At 38.1% G+C, this 19,818-nt stretch overlaps 2 protein-coding genes across 4 annotated transcripts in view; both read right to left on the bottom strand.

Annotated features, from left to right (window-relative positions):
* Positions 1 to 19,818, bottom strand: part of LOC146481557 (inactive pancreatic lipase-related protein 1-like) — a 102,207-nt gene that overhangs the window by 1,129 nt on the left and 81,260 nt on the right. Inside the window, exons 1-7 of one of the 3 annotated variants that reach the window (XM_085108374.1) lie at positions 5,496 to 5,614; positions 4,345 to 4,462; positions 3,476 to 3,563; positions 2,655 to 2,888; positions 2,046 to 2,348; positions 1,745 to 1,939; positions 50 to 280 (exon numbers count right to left, since the gene is read on the bottom strand). In XM_085108374.1, the coding sequence (XP_084964500.1) occupies positions 50 to 280; positions 1,745 to 1,939; positions 2,046 to 2,348; positions 2,655 to 2,888; positions 3,476 to 3,542 (1,030 nt within the window). In that variant the 5' untranslated portion in view covers positions 3,543 to 3,563; positions 4,345 to 4,462; positions 5,496 to 5,614. Of the gene's footprint in view, positions 1 to 49; positions 281 to 1,744; positions 1,940 to 2,045; positions 2,349 to 2,654; positions 2,889 to 3,475; positions 3,564 to 4,344; positions 4,463 to 5,495; positions 5,633 to 19,818 lie in introns of those variants that run through there. The other 2 variants (XM_085108375.1, XM_085108377.1) reach the window with 2 other exon arrangements.
* LOC146481561 (uncharacterized) lies at positions 14,663 to 18,729 on the bottom strand. The gene is made up of 2 exons (XM_085108385.1): positions 17,665 to 18,729; positions 14,663 to 15,648 (listed from the first exon to the last, which is right to left on the bottom strand). The coding sequence occupies exons 1-2, from the start codon at positions 17,818 to 17,820 to the stop codon at positions 15,022 to 15,024; spliced, it is 783 nt and encodes a 260-aa protein (XP_084964511.1). The 5' UTR covers positions 17,821 to 18,729; the 3' UTR covers positions 14,663 to 15,021.

Raw genomic sequence — 19,818 nt, 5'->3', positions numbered from 1 at the left:
GAAGACCCAGCTAAAATATTAAAATATGAAAATGTAAAAATTACCCTACCGCAAAATGGAGCTTTTGAGTTTGTTCTCAAATAGTATTTGCCAGTCTTCTTGGTCTGATCAGCAAAATAGCCCATGGAAGAACATTCGCCATTGCACTTCTTGCAAAATCCAAGATTAAAGTAAAAAACGTTTGAACATGGATACGCTTTCCATGAGCACTCGTTCTTCACCGAAGCTATGTAGTATTCTGGGGCTCTCATGTGACTACAAGCAAAGAAATGTTCCAAGGCTAGATGTAGTGGGGAAAAAAGAAACAATTACTTTGTAAGAGAAACACCTTAAACTTTCTGTGTTACTTTTCTTAATATCGGAAGGATTTTTTCAAACCCACAGGACCTAAAGTAGCTTTATAATTTTTATAACCCTTAGTTTACAGCATGTGCTGTGGAATGGGAGCTTTGGTTTTATTTTGGTCCCTGATGAAAGGTCCGCAGCGCTTTCCATAAAGCCAAATTTTCGGTTCAATCAGATGAAACATAATTATACTTAAATCAAGAGGATCGCAATTGCATGTCTGCAGTAATCTTGAAATTTGCTACAAAGTTTTGGACTCGGCCACTCAGTCAACGCGATGCTTGCTTGCGAAATGTCATTGTATTAAACAAAAATGCGTCATTGCCCAATGTGCCTGATGTTCGTATTTCTTTGTTTTCACCACGTTTTGTCGTAAATTAATCTGTGTGTTATCAGAGTAAAAGTGAAATGTAAAATTAGATATATTTGATTTTGGTAAAACAAAGGCACATTGAATGGAATACTCAAGCAGTTTAAGGCCTGGGTAAAGGGCTTTAACGAGCTCAAATGGTTTATTCGAGAAAACTTCATTAATAAAGCAAATGACAATGGAAATTTGGCAGATAGAAAGGTCTTAACATGCTCAACATTTTTTTTCTACTTGCTCACTTTGTCCACCATCCCTGATGTGACCGGAAGCAGTGACTGTGTGACAAAGGTGGGAGGAGGTATCCCTTTCATAGTGCGGGTCCTTGTTTAGGCACAGTAAGTTGTGCTATAGATCACGGGAAATGTCTCATGATCGTTTTCACGGAAAAAAAGCAAAGATTTGGTGGGTAAGCGACTGTCGAGTTTAGGAAAAAACGTCAGACCAAAATGCTTTTCCAATAAAGATTAAATATCTCCAGCCCTTCACGTTTGGAGTGGCCGTCCATTGCTCCCTCAAAGGAATTATATAATATAAAATTATAAATCTCATTGTTTACACCTCGAAATTAAAAACATGAGGGCATTGGTTCCAAACGCAGAATGTTGAATATTTTAAATCCTTATCAGAAACGCCAATTTATTTACCTATACAAAGACACTGAATATGCTGCCATATCGCCGACTTACGTAAGCTTAATGTTTTGATCACGAGATATGTCACGTGATTAAACTTATACGTTAAAGCAAAGGAAAACATCAAGTTTTATGATCAGTGAAGATTTCATCCTGTTTTTGGCAGGCAAACCGAAAATATTGTGGATCAGTCATATTTTCAGAAGACCATACGAACCCAAGCCTTAAACTGCTTTCGTAACAATGATTGACTCTGTTTCACATGTCTATGTAAAAGCCATGGCTCAACTTGTTACCTCCAAGTTTTTGCCTCTAGATAACTCTATCCGCAACTTATATCGTTACCAAATATCAGTTTTTTGCTAAGACAGATATGCGTTAATTGCGTATTACGCACCTAATGGATTAGGGAAGGAAGGACAACCAGGCTGGGTGCGACCACCATTTGGAAAAAAGTCAATGTCGCTGACAGTGAGCGGAGTCCCGGCAAATCCCAAATCTGTATGAATGACGTCAACGTATTTAGCATCGGATCGATCTAGATGAAGTGCAGGGTTACTCCCGCCAAAGTACGGTCCGGCTGGGTCTAAGCCTGGAAATAAACCAGTGTAAGTTTTAGTAAGCAACCTATCGCACGTTCAACAAATTCATCACATTTCAACGAAAATTTAAATATATCTGGGTTTAAAAATTCTTGCCAGTTATTCGACCCAGTGACATTCCTTCAGTCAGCAGATGTCTTCCTGCATACCCAGCGATCTGTGCACCAAGACTGAAGCCAACAATGTAGAATCGGTCAGCCCAACTGGAAGAACCAGAATTACTTGAAATAAGGAACCTTATAAGCTCCGCTATCTGAACCCCAACAAGCCGAGTATTCCCAGAAGCCTGTTCATATGCAGTGTTAGAGCCTTTGGACCACCCAACCAAGATAACGTTGCAGTCTTCTCGATCAAGAAGCGCGTCTTTCGTTGATAGCACCCAGCTACCGGAATCGCTTTCTGGATAAGAAAAATATTTTAGTTCAAATTAATATCAGATAAAAAGGAAAGAATCTTAGTCTTAAAGGCGTTGCCAATAAATTAAACATACTCTATATGACTTTCCAGGTTTGAGGTTAGTCAAAAACATGCATCTAAGGGCGAGCTGGAGAATTCGAATCCAAACTCTTTGACTTTAATTTCTAACTACAAAATTGGTATGTCACCGCTGCCACCAGTGTGCTATCGGGACTTTTTATCAGCAATCAAAGAATGCTTGATAATATGAACCTTTCCCCCTTAAAATAAAAGCTCCCATTCGCTTGCCTTTCCAGCCATGGACGACAACTATCGTTCTTTTCGAGATGTCAAAACTAGACCTTTGAAGTTTTTCTTTGTTGCTGTCATCTACTAGCTGGGCATTATTTCTGTTTGATCTTGTGAACAGCTTAAACGTCGTGCCGACTGAGGACGGATCTTGTGGAAGTTTGACGAGCCGATTATCAAAAGGCGAAGCCTTGCTGAAACAGCCATACTTGCCATAACAGACCTCTTGCATGCCTGTAGCATAAAAAATACACTTTAATATTGGTTCCCCTTTGTTAATAAAATCGAAAAAGATACAGGGTATCTCACCGCAGGATGGGTAAAGGAGAAAGACGTTAACGAGAGCATCCAGCATTATACAATTATATCGCTAAGGCGAAAAATGAAAATACAATCCCTTGTTTACGAAAACTGCCGAGCACTAAAATTACAATGAAAACAACAAAACATGTAATATTTTTCAGCATGGTTTCAACAACAAGACGAATTCCACAGAAAAATTGAAGAAATGACACCGTAGGAACAAAACAACTGTCTCCAAAAGTTTTATTTGTCTGCAAGAAAGCAAGACGGAACTTTCTACGGAAATCGCTTACCGCGTGGCACGCGAGATTTTAAAATTTCATACCATTTGTCAGTATATTGTCAGAAGTAAAATAATTTTTTGGCCCACTAGTTATTCAGCTTGTGTGGTATACACTAAAACAAGTATTCACCTCAGTGTCGGTGAAGGTGATGGATATTTACCTCGCCACTTCGCGGCTCGGTTAATATTCATCATTCTTAATAAAAAAGCTAAAAAATGAAACAGGGTATCTTACCGCAGGATGGGTCAAGGAGAAAGACGTTGACGAGAGCAACCAGCATTATAAAATTAGATCTCTGCATTTTCTTCTTTATACCACGAATCTAGAAAATAAAATATAAAAGTAATGCTAATGTCCATTACAAAAAAACAAATCAAACACGAGGACAAATGTTTCATCCGATTTCCAAACACCAAAAATTGTGGGTAGAATAAAAGAGCCGTAGGTGATGTTTTTTTCGGCTTCGTGGTGTTTAGAAGTCGGATTAATTCGAGTGTTTATATAGCTTTTCAAACCATTATCCCTATCCAGAGGGACCATAAATTGTTTTCTGGTAGCTCTTGAAAAGGAAATCAGTGAGGCCTACCAATATTATTTCATTGTTTTGAATAAAACAATTATTTCACTCGCGCTTGTTGGATATGAGATGATTAAAGCCAACTCGGCGTTACGCGCCTCGTTGGCTATCCGATCATATCATATCCAACGCGCACTCGCGGAATAATTGTTAACTGTACCGCATATAATTACAAATGAAAGCACTGAATATAATGACAGAAGTACCGCATATTATGCACAAAGTACTGCATATATCCTATGTGGAAAGTACCGCATACAATGGAAACTATACTGCTCGCCATCGCCCCTTTGTGAACCGCCGTTAATAATATCGAAACTAGACTGAACAACAACAAACGAGCGCAAAAGCCATTCGAGCGCTGATGCCATTCGACAGAGTCTATGATTAAATATTTTCATAGCAAGAAGCCCTTAGATACATCGAAAAACTTGCTTCGTGTTGTTTCGTTACTTAGATCAGCAACATCTCACAAGGCATGATAACGTAAAACGCAAAACTTTAAAAATTATTAAATACAACTTACCTTGAAAAGATCTCTTTGCTTAGTAATGACTTTGTAATCCACCGAGTCTTCGTCGACAAACCAAGGCTTAATTAATTACTTTTGCAGTTAGGTCTTCTTAAAATTTAGCACAATTGCCCTGAAGACAAAGAACCAATCACTAAGACCAATATTCATTCAGCCTAATTTTTACTGTAAGCACTGAACAACCAGAGAGCATTTGTCAACTTGACATTCTTGTCTTGGCTGAAGTTAGCGCGTAAAATGAGACTAATGTGGAAATGTAGAAAATAAACCGGTTTTCCGACGGGAACCACCCGGCGGCAAGCCTACTCACCAAATTGTTATGAATGGTTTTCAAAAACAGTTGTGTAAATACACTATATGTGGATATTGATAACACACAACAATGGTTTGAAATCATGAGCAACGTTACCAAATAAGAACTAAATTTTCGATATATTTGACAGTTATATTGGCATAGGAATAGCCACTATTACTGTGCGCAAGATAAGCCTATCTTAAGTGTGGATCGTCAAGTAAAATTTGAAGCGAACTATACTATCACGCAACAGTATAGCTAAAAGATTAGGATGAACAACAGACAATGCCTCTTAAATTGTTCTGGTTGATAATCAAAATTTGTTTTTAAGATCACAAAGAACTGAATCCGACACCGGCATGGAGCAACACGGGATAGGTTCAAGACTAGTTGAGAGAAGAAAGCATTTGATCTTAACTTCGCCGAGTAACGTCTGATTCGACGGTGTGGACATTGATAAGACACATGAAACATCGGTTGAAATTATAAACAATTATTACGAAATAAGAAGTATACAATACAACAAGAGGAATAAGGAAAGAGAGTAGGATAGGAATGAACTGAAGTTTCGATACAGTGTTTGACTTATTTTGGCGCGACTAACTCTGGTGAAAGTTTGCCCTTTTAAGAATGATCATACGCAAGGCCACCATTACTGGACACAAAAATAAGCCTTTCTTCAATGTGGATTTCCTAGAACAATTTCAATGGACGATAGATACCATACCGGTATAGCTTTAAAAAAATTAACATAAACAAATGCAAACCTCATAATTTGTTTGGATTGAGATCTATTTTACATGAGAAAGTACCATGTAAAGAAGCATGTGTGGGTGAAAATCGTACTCACCAAATTTTTCTGAGTGTTTTTCAAAATTTGATGTAAAGATCAAATAACAAGAACTGTCCAACCGAATCAGCCACCGGCATGGAGAAACAAGGGATGGGCTCAAGACTTGTTGAGAGAAGATAACATTTGATCTTAACTTCGCCCAAGAAGAATGATGGAACATTCGGCGGTGTGGATATTGATAAGACACCAGAACGGTTTGAAATCGTAAGCAATATTATCAAATAAGAACTATGATACAAGAAGACAAATAAGAAAAGACTGAGAGAAAAAGAGAGAAAGGATTGTAATGAATGTTCGATATATTTGATTTATTTCGGCGCGACTGCCTTTATGGTGAAAGTTTGCCCTTTTAGGAATGAACATACGCAAGGCCACTACAACTGCACAAGATAAGTCTGTCTTCAATGTGGATTGACAACAAAAAAACTGAAGGGACCATAGCAAAACTATCCTGTCACTTGAACATGAATATATGAAACATATATTTTGAGCTGCAGATGGAAAATTAAATAGAAGAAAGTCGCCACTTAGCAGCTAAAAACATTAACATGAATAATGCAAATGCCGTCTCATAATTGTTTGGAATACTATATATATTGAAGTTTTAAGATCTATTTTAAGTTTAAAAGACTAACTCTGATTAGCATGGTGAAAGTTTGCCCTTTTAAGAATGAACATAAGCAAGGCCACCGTAATTGGGCACAAAAATAAGCCCGTCTCCAATGTGGATTGCCAAGAACAATTTGAATGGACGATAGATACCATACCGGTATAGCTTAAAAAAATTAACATAAACAAATGCAAACCTCATAATTTGTTTGGATTGAGATCTATTTTACATGAAAAAGTTCCATGTAGAGAAGCATGTGTGGGTGAAAATCGTACTCACCAAATTTTTCTGAGTGTTTTTCAAAATTTGATGTAAAGATCAAATAACAAGAACTGTCCAACCGAATCAGCCACCGGCATGGAGCAACAAGGGATGGGCTCAAGCCTTGTTGAGAGAAGATAACATTTGATCTTGACTTCGCCCAAGAAGAAGAATAGAATATTCGGTGGTGTGGATATTGATAAGACACAACAACGGTTTGAAATCGTTAGCAATATTATCAAATAAGAACTACGATACAAGAAGACGAATAAGAAAAGACTGAGAGAAAAAGAGAGAAAGGATTGTAAGGAATGTTCGATATATTTGATTTATTTCGGCGCGACTGCCTTTATGGGGAAAATTTGCCCTTTTAGGAATGAACATACGCAAGGCCACTACTACTGCACAAGATAAGTCTGTCTTCAGTGTGGATTGACAACAAAAAAATTGAAGGGACGATAGCAAAACTATCCTGTCACTTGAACATGAATATATGAAACATATATTTTGAACTGCAGATGGAAAATTAAATACAAGAAAGTCGCTACTGAGCAGTATAGCTAGAAACATTAACATGAATAATGCAAATACGGTCTCATAATTGTTTGGAATACTATATATATTGAAGTTTTAAGATCTATTTTAAGTTTAAAAGACTAACTCTGATTAGCATGGTGAAAGTTTGCCCTTTTAAGAATGAGCATAAGCAAGGCCACCGTAATTGGGCACAAAAATAAGCCCGTCTCCAATGTGGATTGCCAAGAACAATTTGAATGGACGCTAGATACCATACCGGTATAGCTTAAAAAAATTAACATAAACAAATGCAAACCTCATAATTTGTTCGGATTGAGATCTATTTTACATAAAAAAGTTTCATGTAAAGAAGCATGTGTGGGTGAAAATCGTACTCACCAAATTTTTCCGAGTGTTTTTCAAAATTTGATGTAAAGATCAAATAACAAGAACTGTCCAACCGAATCAGCCACCGGCATAGAGCAATAAGGGATGGGCTCAAGACTTGTTGAGAGAAGATAACATTTGATCTTAACTTCGCCCAAGAAGAAGAATAGAATATTCGGTGGTGTGGATATTGATAAGACACAACAACGGTTTGAAATCGTTAGCAATATTATCAAATAAGAACTACGATACAAGAAGACGAATAAGAAAAGACTGAGAGAAAAAGAGAGAAAGGATTGTAATGAATGTTCGATATTTTTGATTTATTTCGGTGCGACTCCCTTTATGGGGAAAATTTGCCCTTTTAGGAATGAACATACGCAAGGCCACTACTACTGCACAAGATAAGTCTGTCTTCAATGTGGATTGACAACAAATTAAAAAAATTGAAGGGACGATAGCAAAACTATCCTGTCACTTGAACATGAATAAATGAAACATATATTTTGAACTGCAGATGGAAAATTAAATACAAGAAAGTCGCTACTGAGCAGTATAGCTAGAAACATTAACATGAATAATGCAAATACGGTCTCATAATTGTTTGGAATACTATATATATTGAAGTTTTAAGATCTTTTTTAAGTTTAAAAGACTAACTCTGATTAGCATGGTGAAAGTTTGCCCTTTTAAGAATGAGCATAAGCAAGGCCACCGTAATTGGGCACAAAAATAAGCCCGTCTCCAATGTGGATTGCCAAGAACAATTTGAATGGACGCTAGATACCATACCGGTATAGCTTAAAAAAATAAACATAAACAAATGCAAACCTCATAATTTGTTCGGATTGAGATCTATTTTACATAAAAAAGTTCCATTTAAAGAAGCATGTGTGGGTGAAAATCGTACTCACCAAATTTTTCTGAGTGTTTTTCAAAATTTGATGTAAAGATCAAATAACAAGAACTGTCCAACCGAATCAGCCACCGGCATAGAGCAATAAGGGATGGGCTCAAGACTAGTTGAGAGAAGATAACATTTGATCTTAACTTCGCTCAAGAAGAATAATAGAATATTCAGTGGTGTGGATATTGATAAGACACAAGAACGGTTTGAAATCGTAAGCAATATTATCAAATAAGAACTACGATACAAGAAGACGAATAAGAAAAGACTGAGAGAAAAAGAGAGAAAAGATTGTAATGAATGTTCGATATATTTGATTTATTTCGCCGAGACTGACTGAACACAGGCAAGGCCACTACTACTGCACAAAATGAAGTTTGTCTTCAATGTGGATTGACAACAACAAAAATTGAAGGGACGATAGATAACAAAACCATGCTGTCACTTGAACATGAATATATGAAACATATTTTGAACTGCAGATGGAAAATTAAACACAAGAAAGTCGCCACTTAGCAGTATAGCTAAAAACATTAAAATAAATAATGTAAACGCCGTCTTATAATTTGTTTGGAATACTATGTATATTGAAGTTTCAAGATCTATTTTAAGTTTAAAAGTCCCATGTAAAGAAGCATTTGGGGCTAAAAAGTGTATTGTGAAATTGACTAGAACTTCAATAAAACTCCGGTATTCATGCCAGTTATCATTTCAGAAAACTGTAGTCTGATCCTAATTAAAATTGTAATTGTGTAGAGTGAACTGTCTGCAGTAATGGCTTAAAATCCAAAATTCTTCAAAACAACCGGGGTTAATTGTTAGTCTAAAATACCATACACAAAAGATGAGCAATGTAAGAATTTATGCGTAGTAAAATCCCAAATGAAAAAGTAATAATTTGCTTGCCATGATTCGACAATCACATAATTTTCAAATTATGAATCAATGGCTAATTACGTTTCTGTGAGAACCAAGTATGATCCTCACGTGAAAAAAAAAGCGTTTGCCAAATTAAATGGGACCAAATAGACCATTTCCGAGTTGCTTTGAGCCTCATTATGAAAGCGAGGCTAAGTGCAAATTTTAATCTTAAAACTTTGCTCCATTCCTAACTATAAAATGCAATAAGGAAGGGACAACCTCCGAACTCATTGCTAGTTTTTGAGCAAGAAAATAGCCCCGAGTGTGAGAGGAAAACTTATCGAACTTACAGTCTTGAGTTAAACTATCAAAAAACGATTACAGAGAAAAACTACTGGCGTATTCCTAAATTTTGTAGTTATAAAATGATTAGGGGATAGAAAACTACCCAACGTTTTGCTTGATTTAGAACAATCTCTTATCCAGAGTCCTCAAGCTCTTTGACCAGCGGATAGTCGCCAGAGACTCCTGGAAACCAATCTCGTACCCAGAGTCCTCAGGCTCTTTGGCCAGCGGTTAGTCGCCAGGAGAGACTCTGGGGACATCGAATTTTATTACCGCAGGATTTCTGCGGTAAAACAATGGAAACCGTTACGGAACAGCCAATAAAAAAAAATTGAATTTTTTTGATGTCCTCAGAGTCTCTCCTGGCGCTCAACCGCTGGCCAAAGAGCCTGAGGACTCTAGGTACGAGATAGATTGAATTTAGAACTATCAAAATTGATAAAACGATTAGCATGGAGAGAACACTTACGTACGCACGTGTTACTACATTTTGTGCTCTAAAAAGGACTAGGTTTGGCAAAAATACTGAACTTACTGCTAGATTCTTTGGTGGTAAAACCACTGAACCTTTTGCTAGATTTTGAGCTACAGACAATAAATTTATTAGGAGAGGGTATGATACTGACTTATTGCTAGACTCGGAGCTATACCAACCATTAGGAGAGGAAAAACTGCTTAACTTATTGCTAGATGTTCTAAGTCGTTGGCCAGTTAAACGTCAAGAGAAAAAGAGCCTAAATTATGTAGGGCAGCTTTTAAGTGCATCGTTCGAAAAAGGTTTCCACCCTTTTTCTCTCAGCTGAAACTTAATCTAATACTTGTTAACAAATTTGTCACTGATGCTCTTTTTAGTCATTATATTATCTGTTTCTTTATTCGCTGAATGCCTAATCAGCTCCGATGCGAAGACCTTCAAGTAAGCGATGAAAACCCGTTCAGGGTTTTAATTTTCTTGTAATCGCTGGAATAAGTTTAAACCCGTGCTGATTATAATGTTGCAGCACAATAATTCTACGATCGGAAGAAGCCGAAACACTGCAATGTATTTCAATCAAAATTCATTGGTTTAACTATTTTATGACATTAATAAAAAATACCAGTATAAGGACATGTTTGTATCAGTTTCGATTCAACGATTGCTTCTTTCAAGTTACACTCTACTGAAAATAAATTTTGTTGCAACCAAAGATTGACATACTTCTTAGGCAAGGTTATCCGTCATGCAGTACAGTTTATAAAAGAAAAATATCATCATACATGATATTCTTAGCTGTCATTATTTTTCTTCAGTCATGCAATTTTAAAGTCAAAGATCCCACAAATAACAATGGCGACTTTCTGATCGACCAAGACCACTTCCAGAAAGTAACTACCGGGTGTGCTGTGGTCAGGAACTTGCTGAGTTGTTGCAAGCTGTACGGGAACACCACGCTTTGAAGGACAAGTCATTCCGTATCCTTTGCAGGCATTGTTGTTCGGTAAAGGCAAAGGAAAGTATTTCCCTCGTCGTATGGCGTAGACAAAAATCCTCCCGCTTGTGATAACTTCTCGTGGAATGAAAGTGACGGTAATCGTGACGTTGGTGCCATGATCGAACACGCAAGGATCATCTTCACAGGGACTCAAGTGCACGGAGAGAATCTCACCAAGCTGCTTTTTTGAAGGACAATTTTAAAAGTGGACTGCCTTTGAAGTGACTGCACCAATAGCAAGCAGGATCAAGGTAAAGGACATAAACGCTGTCATCTTCGAGAAACGTTGGTAGTCAACGCCGTGAATGCAACAAGAAGCACTGCTTTGATCTAGTGAGATTAACTATAAAGGGAAGCAAACACCTTGGAGGAATTTCGAAAGCCGTCTCGTGATAATTTCGACCAATTAACATCGTACTTCGGGCTAAGATGTGGGTTTCGAACCCCATTTGTTTTGTCTTAAATCAGGTTCTACCATGTGTGCACATTTAGACCATGCGGAAGTGGACTTCCTTTAAAGCTACTGAAACAAATACTGTCATTTTTCAGAATCCACAAAAACACACTGTGACTCTAGTGAGATTTCTGTAAGGGGTCCATTTTAACAGGAAGCAAAAACGCTTCGAAGGGATTTCGAAAGTTTTCTCGCGATACTTTCGACATCGTGCTCCATGTTTGTATTGTATTGTATACGAAACTTTCGAACTTAATTTTCTTCACGAAGTGCACAGTATTTAAATTGGACTTCCGGCATCCAGTAGCCGCCGACTCAATAGAGCAAATGCCGTGTGATAGGTTAGGTTACTAAAGAAAATAACACAAATAGTCTGACTAGTGATTGACCGTGTAGGCCTGGAGACCCTTTATTTCTCGCAAGAGAGGAACACGCGGTAGCTTAACACGTGGTAGAATTTCATGGACGTTGGCGCAGGGTTCGATCACTAATGTATGGAAAATATATAGACTGCTGGAATAGGGCCCATACATTATATACACGGAAATTTCTATGCGAACAATAGGGTCATTTTTTTTTTTCAACAACAGAATAAGAGGCTGAAACTTCAAAATAACGTCATCAAAACTTCTAGACATGCATGTCACGTATTAAAAAAATACGTGTTTTGCTGTTGTGTGCTGAAGAAAAATAGCGGGTGTGCATGTTAGGAGTTACATCAGCGAATCGGGCAACTTGTTCGGAAGCGTTTGGTGCAACGAGACTTCTTCTGGTTCATACAAATAATATAAACTGACGCCTTGAAAAAGGAAAGTATAGTTTTAATGAGACTTCAGGAATAATCTGTGTTATAATACAGAGGGTTGTTACACAAAGATGACAGAATAATGGGCGGAAAAAGAAAGAATAATGTGGGAAAACTATTTATTCATAGTTATTAACTATCCAGATATAAAAGATCTGCCTCATGCACCTATTTAAATTATTTTAATAACTTCGATCGGTCAGTTTGAATAAGTTGACTTTCATAACTGACATGATGATCAGTTTCGTCTTTCATTACATCTTGTCACTCTGTTCGCTGAAAGACCGTGTTTGTTATAGAGAAAATTTATCCAAAGTGACTGATTTCACTTAAAATTTGTGATAGATCAGACATTTTAATGTATTCATCGATGGATTAGGTTAAGGTTACTTATAGGGAAGGAAGGTCGAATTTTTCTCAAATAATTTTTTTTAGATAACTGTTGAAACAAGAAAGGGCTGCAAAGTTTCGTGAAAACAGCCGTTAGAAATCTCAAAAAGAACGCGAGCTATCTGAAAAACAAAGTTTTGTAGGAAAAGTGGTGAGCGAGTGAAGGTGTCATAATCCAATTTACGCGGGATTGTGTTGACATATTACGCGGCAAAATTTACCCGCGATCTCGAATAACCGGCAAATTTGCATATTTTTGCCATCGTGTTCGTCGCATGTCACGGCGTTGTATGTAAAATTTCACTGTGAAACAGCGTTCCATTTTGGATTCAAGCATTGCGTAAAAGGTTGTTACGAAGAAAGCGAAACTAGAAAAGTCGCCTTGGGTGAAAGTTAAGAAAAAACGGGGCCAAAGAAGGTCAAAAAATCATTTGACGAAGCCTAAAAACTTAAGCTGGCGGAGAGCGACAAGGGTTCTTTGTACAACCAGTCAGATTTTCTTTCAAACCCATCCTCGTCGAAAGACATCGGGGCAAGCCGGATAAAAATAACTGCCTCGGCAGCAGAGAAATTCGAGGACAAGAAATCCGATAATGGAGAGTCAAACATTAGTTCGGAGTCCGAAATCGAAGATGCCGGAAACAATTCAGCCACTTTCGCCGTTGTTGACCGGCTGAAAATAAACAGCGAACTTAAGCGCGCAGCCTCGTGTACTGATCTACTGATAGCGGTGAGAAGTGCGTGTCTCTTGTCAACTCCGCTGGGGCTGCCAGTTTCATGTTCTGCGTCTATCTGCCGTTTTCTTCTTTGTTTTGGTTTTACCGGTGGCTTTCTCGCGCCAGACTTAACTTTTCCCATAAAGAAATCGCTTTACAATATTACAGTAACACTAAATGCTTCCGCGGGGAATTTCGATTGTTTCTTTTTATCTACAGAACTCCCCAGGGAATGCTTCTTTGTGTTTGATTGGCCGGCGGCATGAGCGCAAGTATTTTAATGAGGTGCGAAAACTCTGAAAATGTTTCACGGCCGAAAACACGGCTTTTGTTTTTACGCGAATTCCCCATCTTCAAATGAATTAATAGGGTATGTAGATTTGCCAGATTTCAACGAAATTTGGCCAAAATGGTCATCAGATATTAATGTATCAAAGTGTGTCAGGCTTTTACGAAATTCAAAATAGTTTTCCCGTGACGCGTTAACATCTGACGCGACTACAAAAATTTTCCATTGTCCATCTTTAGGATGGGTTTTCTCACAAACCAATAGGAATAAAGAAAAAGCCTGACACACTTTGTTAGCCTATTATCTCCTGATTGATTTTGTGCAGTCTGTTTGGTTGTGCGCCTTTCCGTGAGAGTGGGTAATTCAGTTAAGTACACGTCGCTAGTATTGAGTTTGCAGACCTCTGAGCGCTTATGTATCCAACAAAATAAAAAAACATTGATATTTTCGCAATCTTCAATTTATCAGCTTTACAGTGATATATAGTTTTCCGTGGTTTTATCGAAAGCAGCGCGCGTACGCTAGATTTTCATGAAGGCACTCGCGAAACATGGAAGTAACCTTAAACGGCTTTTTGGCGGGCAAAAAGTGAAGTTCCGAAGAACTCGTTGTTGTTTGGCACAAAATGAAAAAAACAACTAATTGTAGAAATGGCGTGCTCAGCCAATCAAGAGCGAGTATTTTGCCATTCGATCAACCAATCAGCATTCAGGGATTTTTCTGTTTGTGTTATAAACCATTAAATTTCCATTCTTCTTCGTCTTCTTCCTCAGTCTTGTTCTTCTTCTTGGGAGGGTACTCGCCAGTGTATAATCGAAAATAATGTTAAAATTAACCGTAAAAGGAAACAGCCAACCGATAAGTAACCGAAGATTTCTTTTAAAACTTGACCATGACCAGTACTTATGACTGGTAACTTTCATCGTCACCACGCCAAGGTTCAATGTTTCAAATAATTGGAAATGATTTCCCGTAACGGTCAAATGACATTAATCTCCCTGTGGCATCCAACTTCAAACTACAACCATTAATAACCTTCCCTACTCGTCTTGTCCTGTCATATTAACACTTTCTCTTCGGTTAAACGTTGACTTTATTCCCTCAATGACATCATATAATTTACAGTTAATTTTCTAGTGCTACACGTGATAAGAGATTAACACTTTCTCTTCGGTTAAACGTTGACTTTATTCCCTCAATGGCATCATATAATTTACAGTTAATTTTCTAGTGCTACACGTGATAAGAGATTATTTCTGTACATTATTGGCTCGCATATACGATGAACGCATTTCTTCATTTCATTCGAAGATACGATAGACAATCAACCTATGATCAGGCCCTCTGAACAGACCGTGTTTCAACCAAGTGACCGGCAAAGAGACGAATTTCGCAGTAACTGAAGACTTTCTCTTTTCGCTCACACGGGCGAAGTTTAACTATTAGTAATTGGCTAAACTTATAAACCAAGATGTTGTATGTCATCGTAGTTATGTGATTCATTCAGTATTTAATCGACTTTGCAAATGACAACGTCTCTTTTTACTTCAGACATTTTACTTGGCACCTTATACTTAATTCCTGCCAGTTCAAAACGAGGCAAACACTGCGCCAACTCATCCATCAAAGAAGATAGCTGAGCCACTTTAAAACAGCTGGTCAGCGGATTCTTGAATAGGCTCCACACGTGAGCGTAATTGCCTTCATTGTCCGGTCTGGATGAAGACTCTTTGTCATTCTCCAGAATTTCACCTATTTTGCAGATTGTTAAGTCCCTATTAATACTGTCCAAATCAGTCGGAAATTCGTAGGGATGAAGATCATTTCCAAGCTTACACTTCTCAAGATCGCTCAACATTTCCTCCAGCTTCCGCGGCCTCATTACGTCTGTCAACGGTCCTCTTAGCTCCATCCAAAGCTTTTGGAAGGACGCTGAACTAAAATGTGGTTCCATTCCCTCAATATGTTGTTCAAGAGCTTTGACGATCTCCTCTTTAATTTCAACATGATGGATGGAAACGGTTTTTCTTTTGGACAAGGAGAATATTCTTGGGACAAATCGTATCTTTTTTGGCTTTGTTTCGATGAAGGAGTCAAGGAAGGAACCATAGTTTGTGTCTTCTATTCCCCAATTTTCCTGTTTTAGAAAAAAAGAAAGGAGTCATGAATTACCCTAGAAGTCTGTTACATCTCTTATGACTAAAAGTCGCTTGTAGCGAGGATAGTGATGAAAGCAGTTGCAAAACCAAGCACATAATCGAAAAAGATTCAAACCCGTGACTCTTCGTAACCAGGGCAACGTCTTACCAGCATTACCAGGCCAACGTGCTAGGACCTGGTTATTTTACTGGCCTTAGCTTTTTAAAGAGCGGGTAAACACTTAAAAAAGTGTACTTGATGCCCCATACATCGGCCGTGACAACAATGTACCCAAATTAATTTTGGAAATTTGGTTTAGTAAACATTAGTGCATGAAAATCTGTTGTTTTTGGAGTGGGAAGTCTGGAGACTTAAAGGGTTAACCTCTGGGTAAAGTTATCCGCTCTTTGGACAAATAGAGCTATCTCGCCGTCCCAGCGGCGAAACGTACGACGCTTAAGCAGTCCCGGAACAAATTATCAAGTACGTTCTAAAACTGAATAAAAAACAATAACATAAACGCGAAATGTGTAGTTGTCTTGAATTCTCCAACGCAGCAAATCCGCTTTTCGGGCTGAGCATATGGGGCGATGGTTAGTGCGTAATCTGGTATAATTGCTCGTTTCCTAGGACGTTTTCTTTCATCTTTTATGCATTAACCAAGCTCACTAATCGTTTCTTACATTATTTACGTGTGTGAAGAAGTTTTCAAAAACAGCCGTTTAGGTGAAATTTCCACTAAATACTAAATTCCTTGAACAAGTCTGAAACTTTTTTTTAAATTTTGTCTTTCATGGCCAAACAATAAACTAACATTTTAAGTATAGTATTTTGCGTTGTCACCGAAAAGCCCCACCAGGAGAGTGTCAATAAATTCACCACTTTTACACAATCAAGTGCTCACACCCCCATTTGAAAGTTCACACTAAAAAGCAACTCTTTGTTGTTATGGAAACTGAATGTTCGGTTTCCATAACAACAAAGAGTTGCTTTTTAGTGTGAACTTTCAAAAGGGGGTGTGAGCACTTGATTGTGTAAAAGTGGTGATTTAATGATCGCTAGTGCGTGAATTTAGGTGGTCTTTTCAGTGGGTCAATGAAATAAGTCAAAAGGCATGAAGGGGCTTGCGTCTGCGGTAAAGCGATACACAGTACATATATATATATATATATACGGCTCGATGATCTGTTTCGTCTGGGGTCATTGACTCCTTTACGGATTATCCGTGTGGCTTATATTTTTTTCCTTCTTGTTTGCCATTAAATTGTAATAAAAAAATAAAAATAGAATTAAATGTTGTAAATGGAGTAACTTTTTTGTTCTTAGACCGGGTAGAGAGGTAAAATAAATTATTCTTTAGGAATTTTTTATCGATAACATTCGATGATTCTTCATCGATAACATTTCAAAAACGATTTTGAAAATGGAATATGTGCAACAATGCCATCCGATGAATTATTCACTGTTCCGTACCAAAAGCAAATATGAAATGAAATGAAGCGTCCGAGCGTAGCATGCGGGTACACAGCTGTCCTCTAGCTTCTGAACCAGTTGAGTTCTTAATATTGACAGTTAGCAATTAGAACTTAAGGAACTTGTAATCCTTTAGCTGTAAGTTATGCTGTGATGGATCGGACTTTATTTTTTTAAGTTGAAGACCAAAAAAATTCAGCTAGGTTCAATTGCCGTGATGAATTAATACAATTTGGCGACTTCACTGGAAGGTCTTCCGATTACTCATCTCGAATAGACTTTCGCCGAACTCACAAAGATCACCGGCTGTTTATTTCATTAGCCTCTTCATTAAACCCATTCGTTCTCTACCGTTCCGATAAAGGATTACGGTTCACGGTAAACGCAGCTCTTAAAGGCGTTCAGTCTGGGAACTTGAAATTGTCAATTCAAAAAATAACGTTTTAGCGATAAATCATACTCGATTTTGCAAGAACGTTCGTCTTAAAATCACGATCGGAAGAAAATAAAACAAATAATTTTTTACTTTAGCCCTCCCTACCTTCTCCTGTCCTGTTTCAAATTCCTCGGTCTCGTATCTTGACACCATCGAATCTCGGATGTCCGTAGATTGCCCATCACTTAAACACACGAAAATTAACTTAATAAGAAGAAAACGAGCCAGAAAGAACGACCGACCAAGACTGATTCCATTCATTCTACAGTCTTCAACAGTTTTGGCAGTAGACTGGCCATGAGTCGACCGTCAACCGAAGTCGAGGAACAAGACCAGATTTCAACTGACGCTTACTTTGGTGGCAACTGTGTTATCATAAAAAGAGAACACATGGATAAACTGATACGCCACCCTCGTACCTGAATATGATACCAGCTTACTTGGTTAAACTGCCGCTTAACTATTCGACCTTAAAAGTGTAACTTTACCTGTTATTGGGTACCGAGCCGTTCAGCACCGTAACCCTGTGCTCTGACCTTTTTTTGACACGGTATAGAGAACAAAAATATTTCCTGTCAATTCATAGCACTGACCTTGTTGACTCAAGAATAACGTATTGATCTCATTCACCTATTGGTGGCATATCCTGCACATTAGATCAATTGTATTTGTGACAAAGTGTTTTACTGTAATTATATTCTTTTATGTGGCAATAAAATGAAGAGCAAACTTGAAGCTTTCACTTCTATGTCAGAAGAGTCTTCAGCAAATAATTGATGTTAGTCACACGGATGGTTTGCTTCGTGAATCCTTTGCATAAGTCGAAGGGCTTAATGGGTCATGTAACAAACGATGTTTGAAGACCGCTGGAAGATTAAAGTCCGCACCCCTGTTTTTCCGATCTCGTTGTCATCTTCTAGTGAAGATGGTGTCCTTGATTTTACGTCTGAAATCGACTGATGCTTTATCCAGGATGGTTGTTATAAGATCCCAACGCACTTTGTAGCCTATCTCGCGCAGATGTTCATGGATTGCACTAGAAAAGGCTACATACGATGTTTGGTTAGCCGCTTCAGACGCTTTGGTTTCTCCGACAGTGGCAGTGTTTTATAATTATATAACTCGCGTAGTATTGGCATTGAGGTAGCGTGGTCGAGTGGTTAGGGCGCCGGACTTGAAATCCGGTGTTCCCGGGTTCAAGTCCCGCTCTGACCGCTAGCTGGAGTTGTTTCTCGGCAGCCCCAAGTTCAACTCCTCGGACTCGCTTGTGAATAGCCAGCTGGTCTGCCTACTGCCAGTTGGCGGGATTTTTAACCATGTTAATTATTTCAAATTTGTATTATTTCTTTATGAAGTTTAATGTTCGGCCCCACCAGCACTTGTGCTATAAACACTGCCGAGGGTAATTAAAGGCTATTTATTTTAATTTTTTTTTTGGCCTTAGGCCAGTGGACGAGGAGAGACATCAAGCGGTTGTATTTTAGGACATGCATGGAGGGAGCTACCTAACAATCTTCCACCTAATCTTCAATCATTTTCCGTCACGTGATCCGAAAAGATCACTTGGCAAATACCCGTTTGACTAACATCTTTTGCTAAAGTTGCTTCTTTCTTTTTTAATCACCTGAAAAGATTACATAAATGATTATGTTGTAGTGCTAAGTGAATGCATGAATTTCCCACTGAGCGTTAGCCCTAATCGAGGAAATGGGAGACCGCATGAGACAAAGAAACAAAATCTTTGACCTCGGCGGGAATCGAACCCACGTCCTCCGGATTTAATGACCGTTACTTTACCAATTTGAGCTGCGAGACCAAATGGAAGCAAGTCGTGGGTAATGATGTTGGTAATTGTGGCAATGTGAATGTGAAGGGTACAATGAACGTAATGAAGCTAGCTAACACTCAGTGGGAAATTCATGGGTTCCCTAGGCCTTAGCACTACAACATACACTGCAGAGTTAATTTATAATTCTCCATTCCATTTTTGTGTCATGAGTATTAGAGGAACAACATTCATTTTTAACAGGATGATATTTCCAGCAATGTCCTAAATGGATCTCAACTCAGGATTCAAAATACCGTATTCAGCACAGCGGTGTTTTCTTATATTCTTTATTCTTTGCTTTATTCGTTTCTGCTAGGCCTAAACGCGTCATTCCGGTGCGTTCCCTATATTGGTTATTACTTTTCTGGGAGGGGAGACGTTTATTCAAGTTAAGACAGCCATTGCAATTATAAAAAGGTACATTGAATCTC

This window comes from Pavona decussata, unplaced genomic scaffold, assembly GCF_977016875.1.
Source record: "Pavona decussata unplaced genomic scaffold, jaPavDecu1.1 SCAFFOLD_49, whole genome shotgun sequence".
In the NCBI taxonomy this organism is placed as follows: Eukaryota; Metazoa; Cnidaria; class Anthozoa; order Scleractinia; family Agariciidae; genus Pavona; species Pavona decussata.
This window is presented reverse-complemented; position numbering and strand designations above follow the sequence as displayed.

Coding starts and splice junctions, on each gene's coding strand:
- LOC146481561 (XM_085108385.1), bottom strand. CDS start 17,820: ATGAATGGAATCAGTCTTGGTCGGTCGTTCTTTCTGGCTCGTTTTCTT. Junction 15,649..17,664: donor TTGAAACAGGACAGGAGAAG/GTAGGGAGGGCT, acceptor TTTCTAAAACAG/GAAAATTGGGGAATAGAAGA.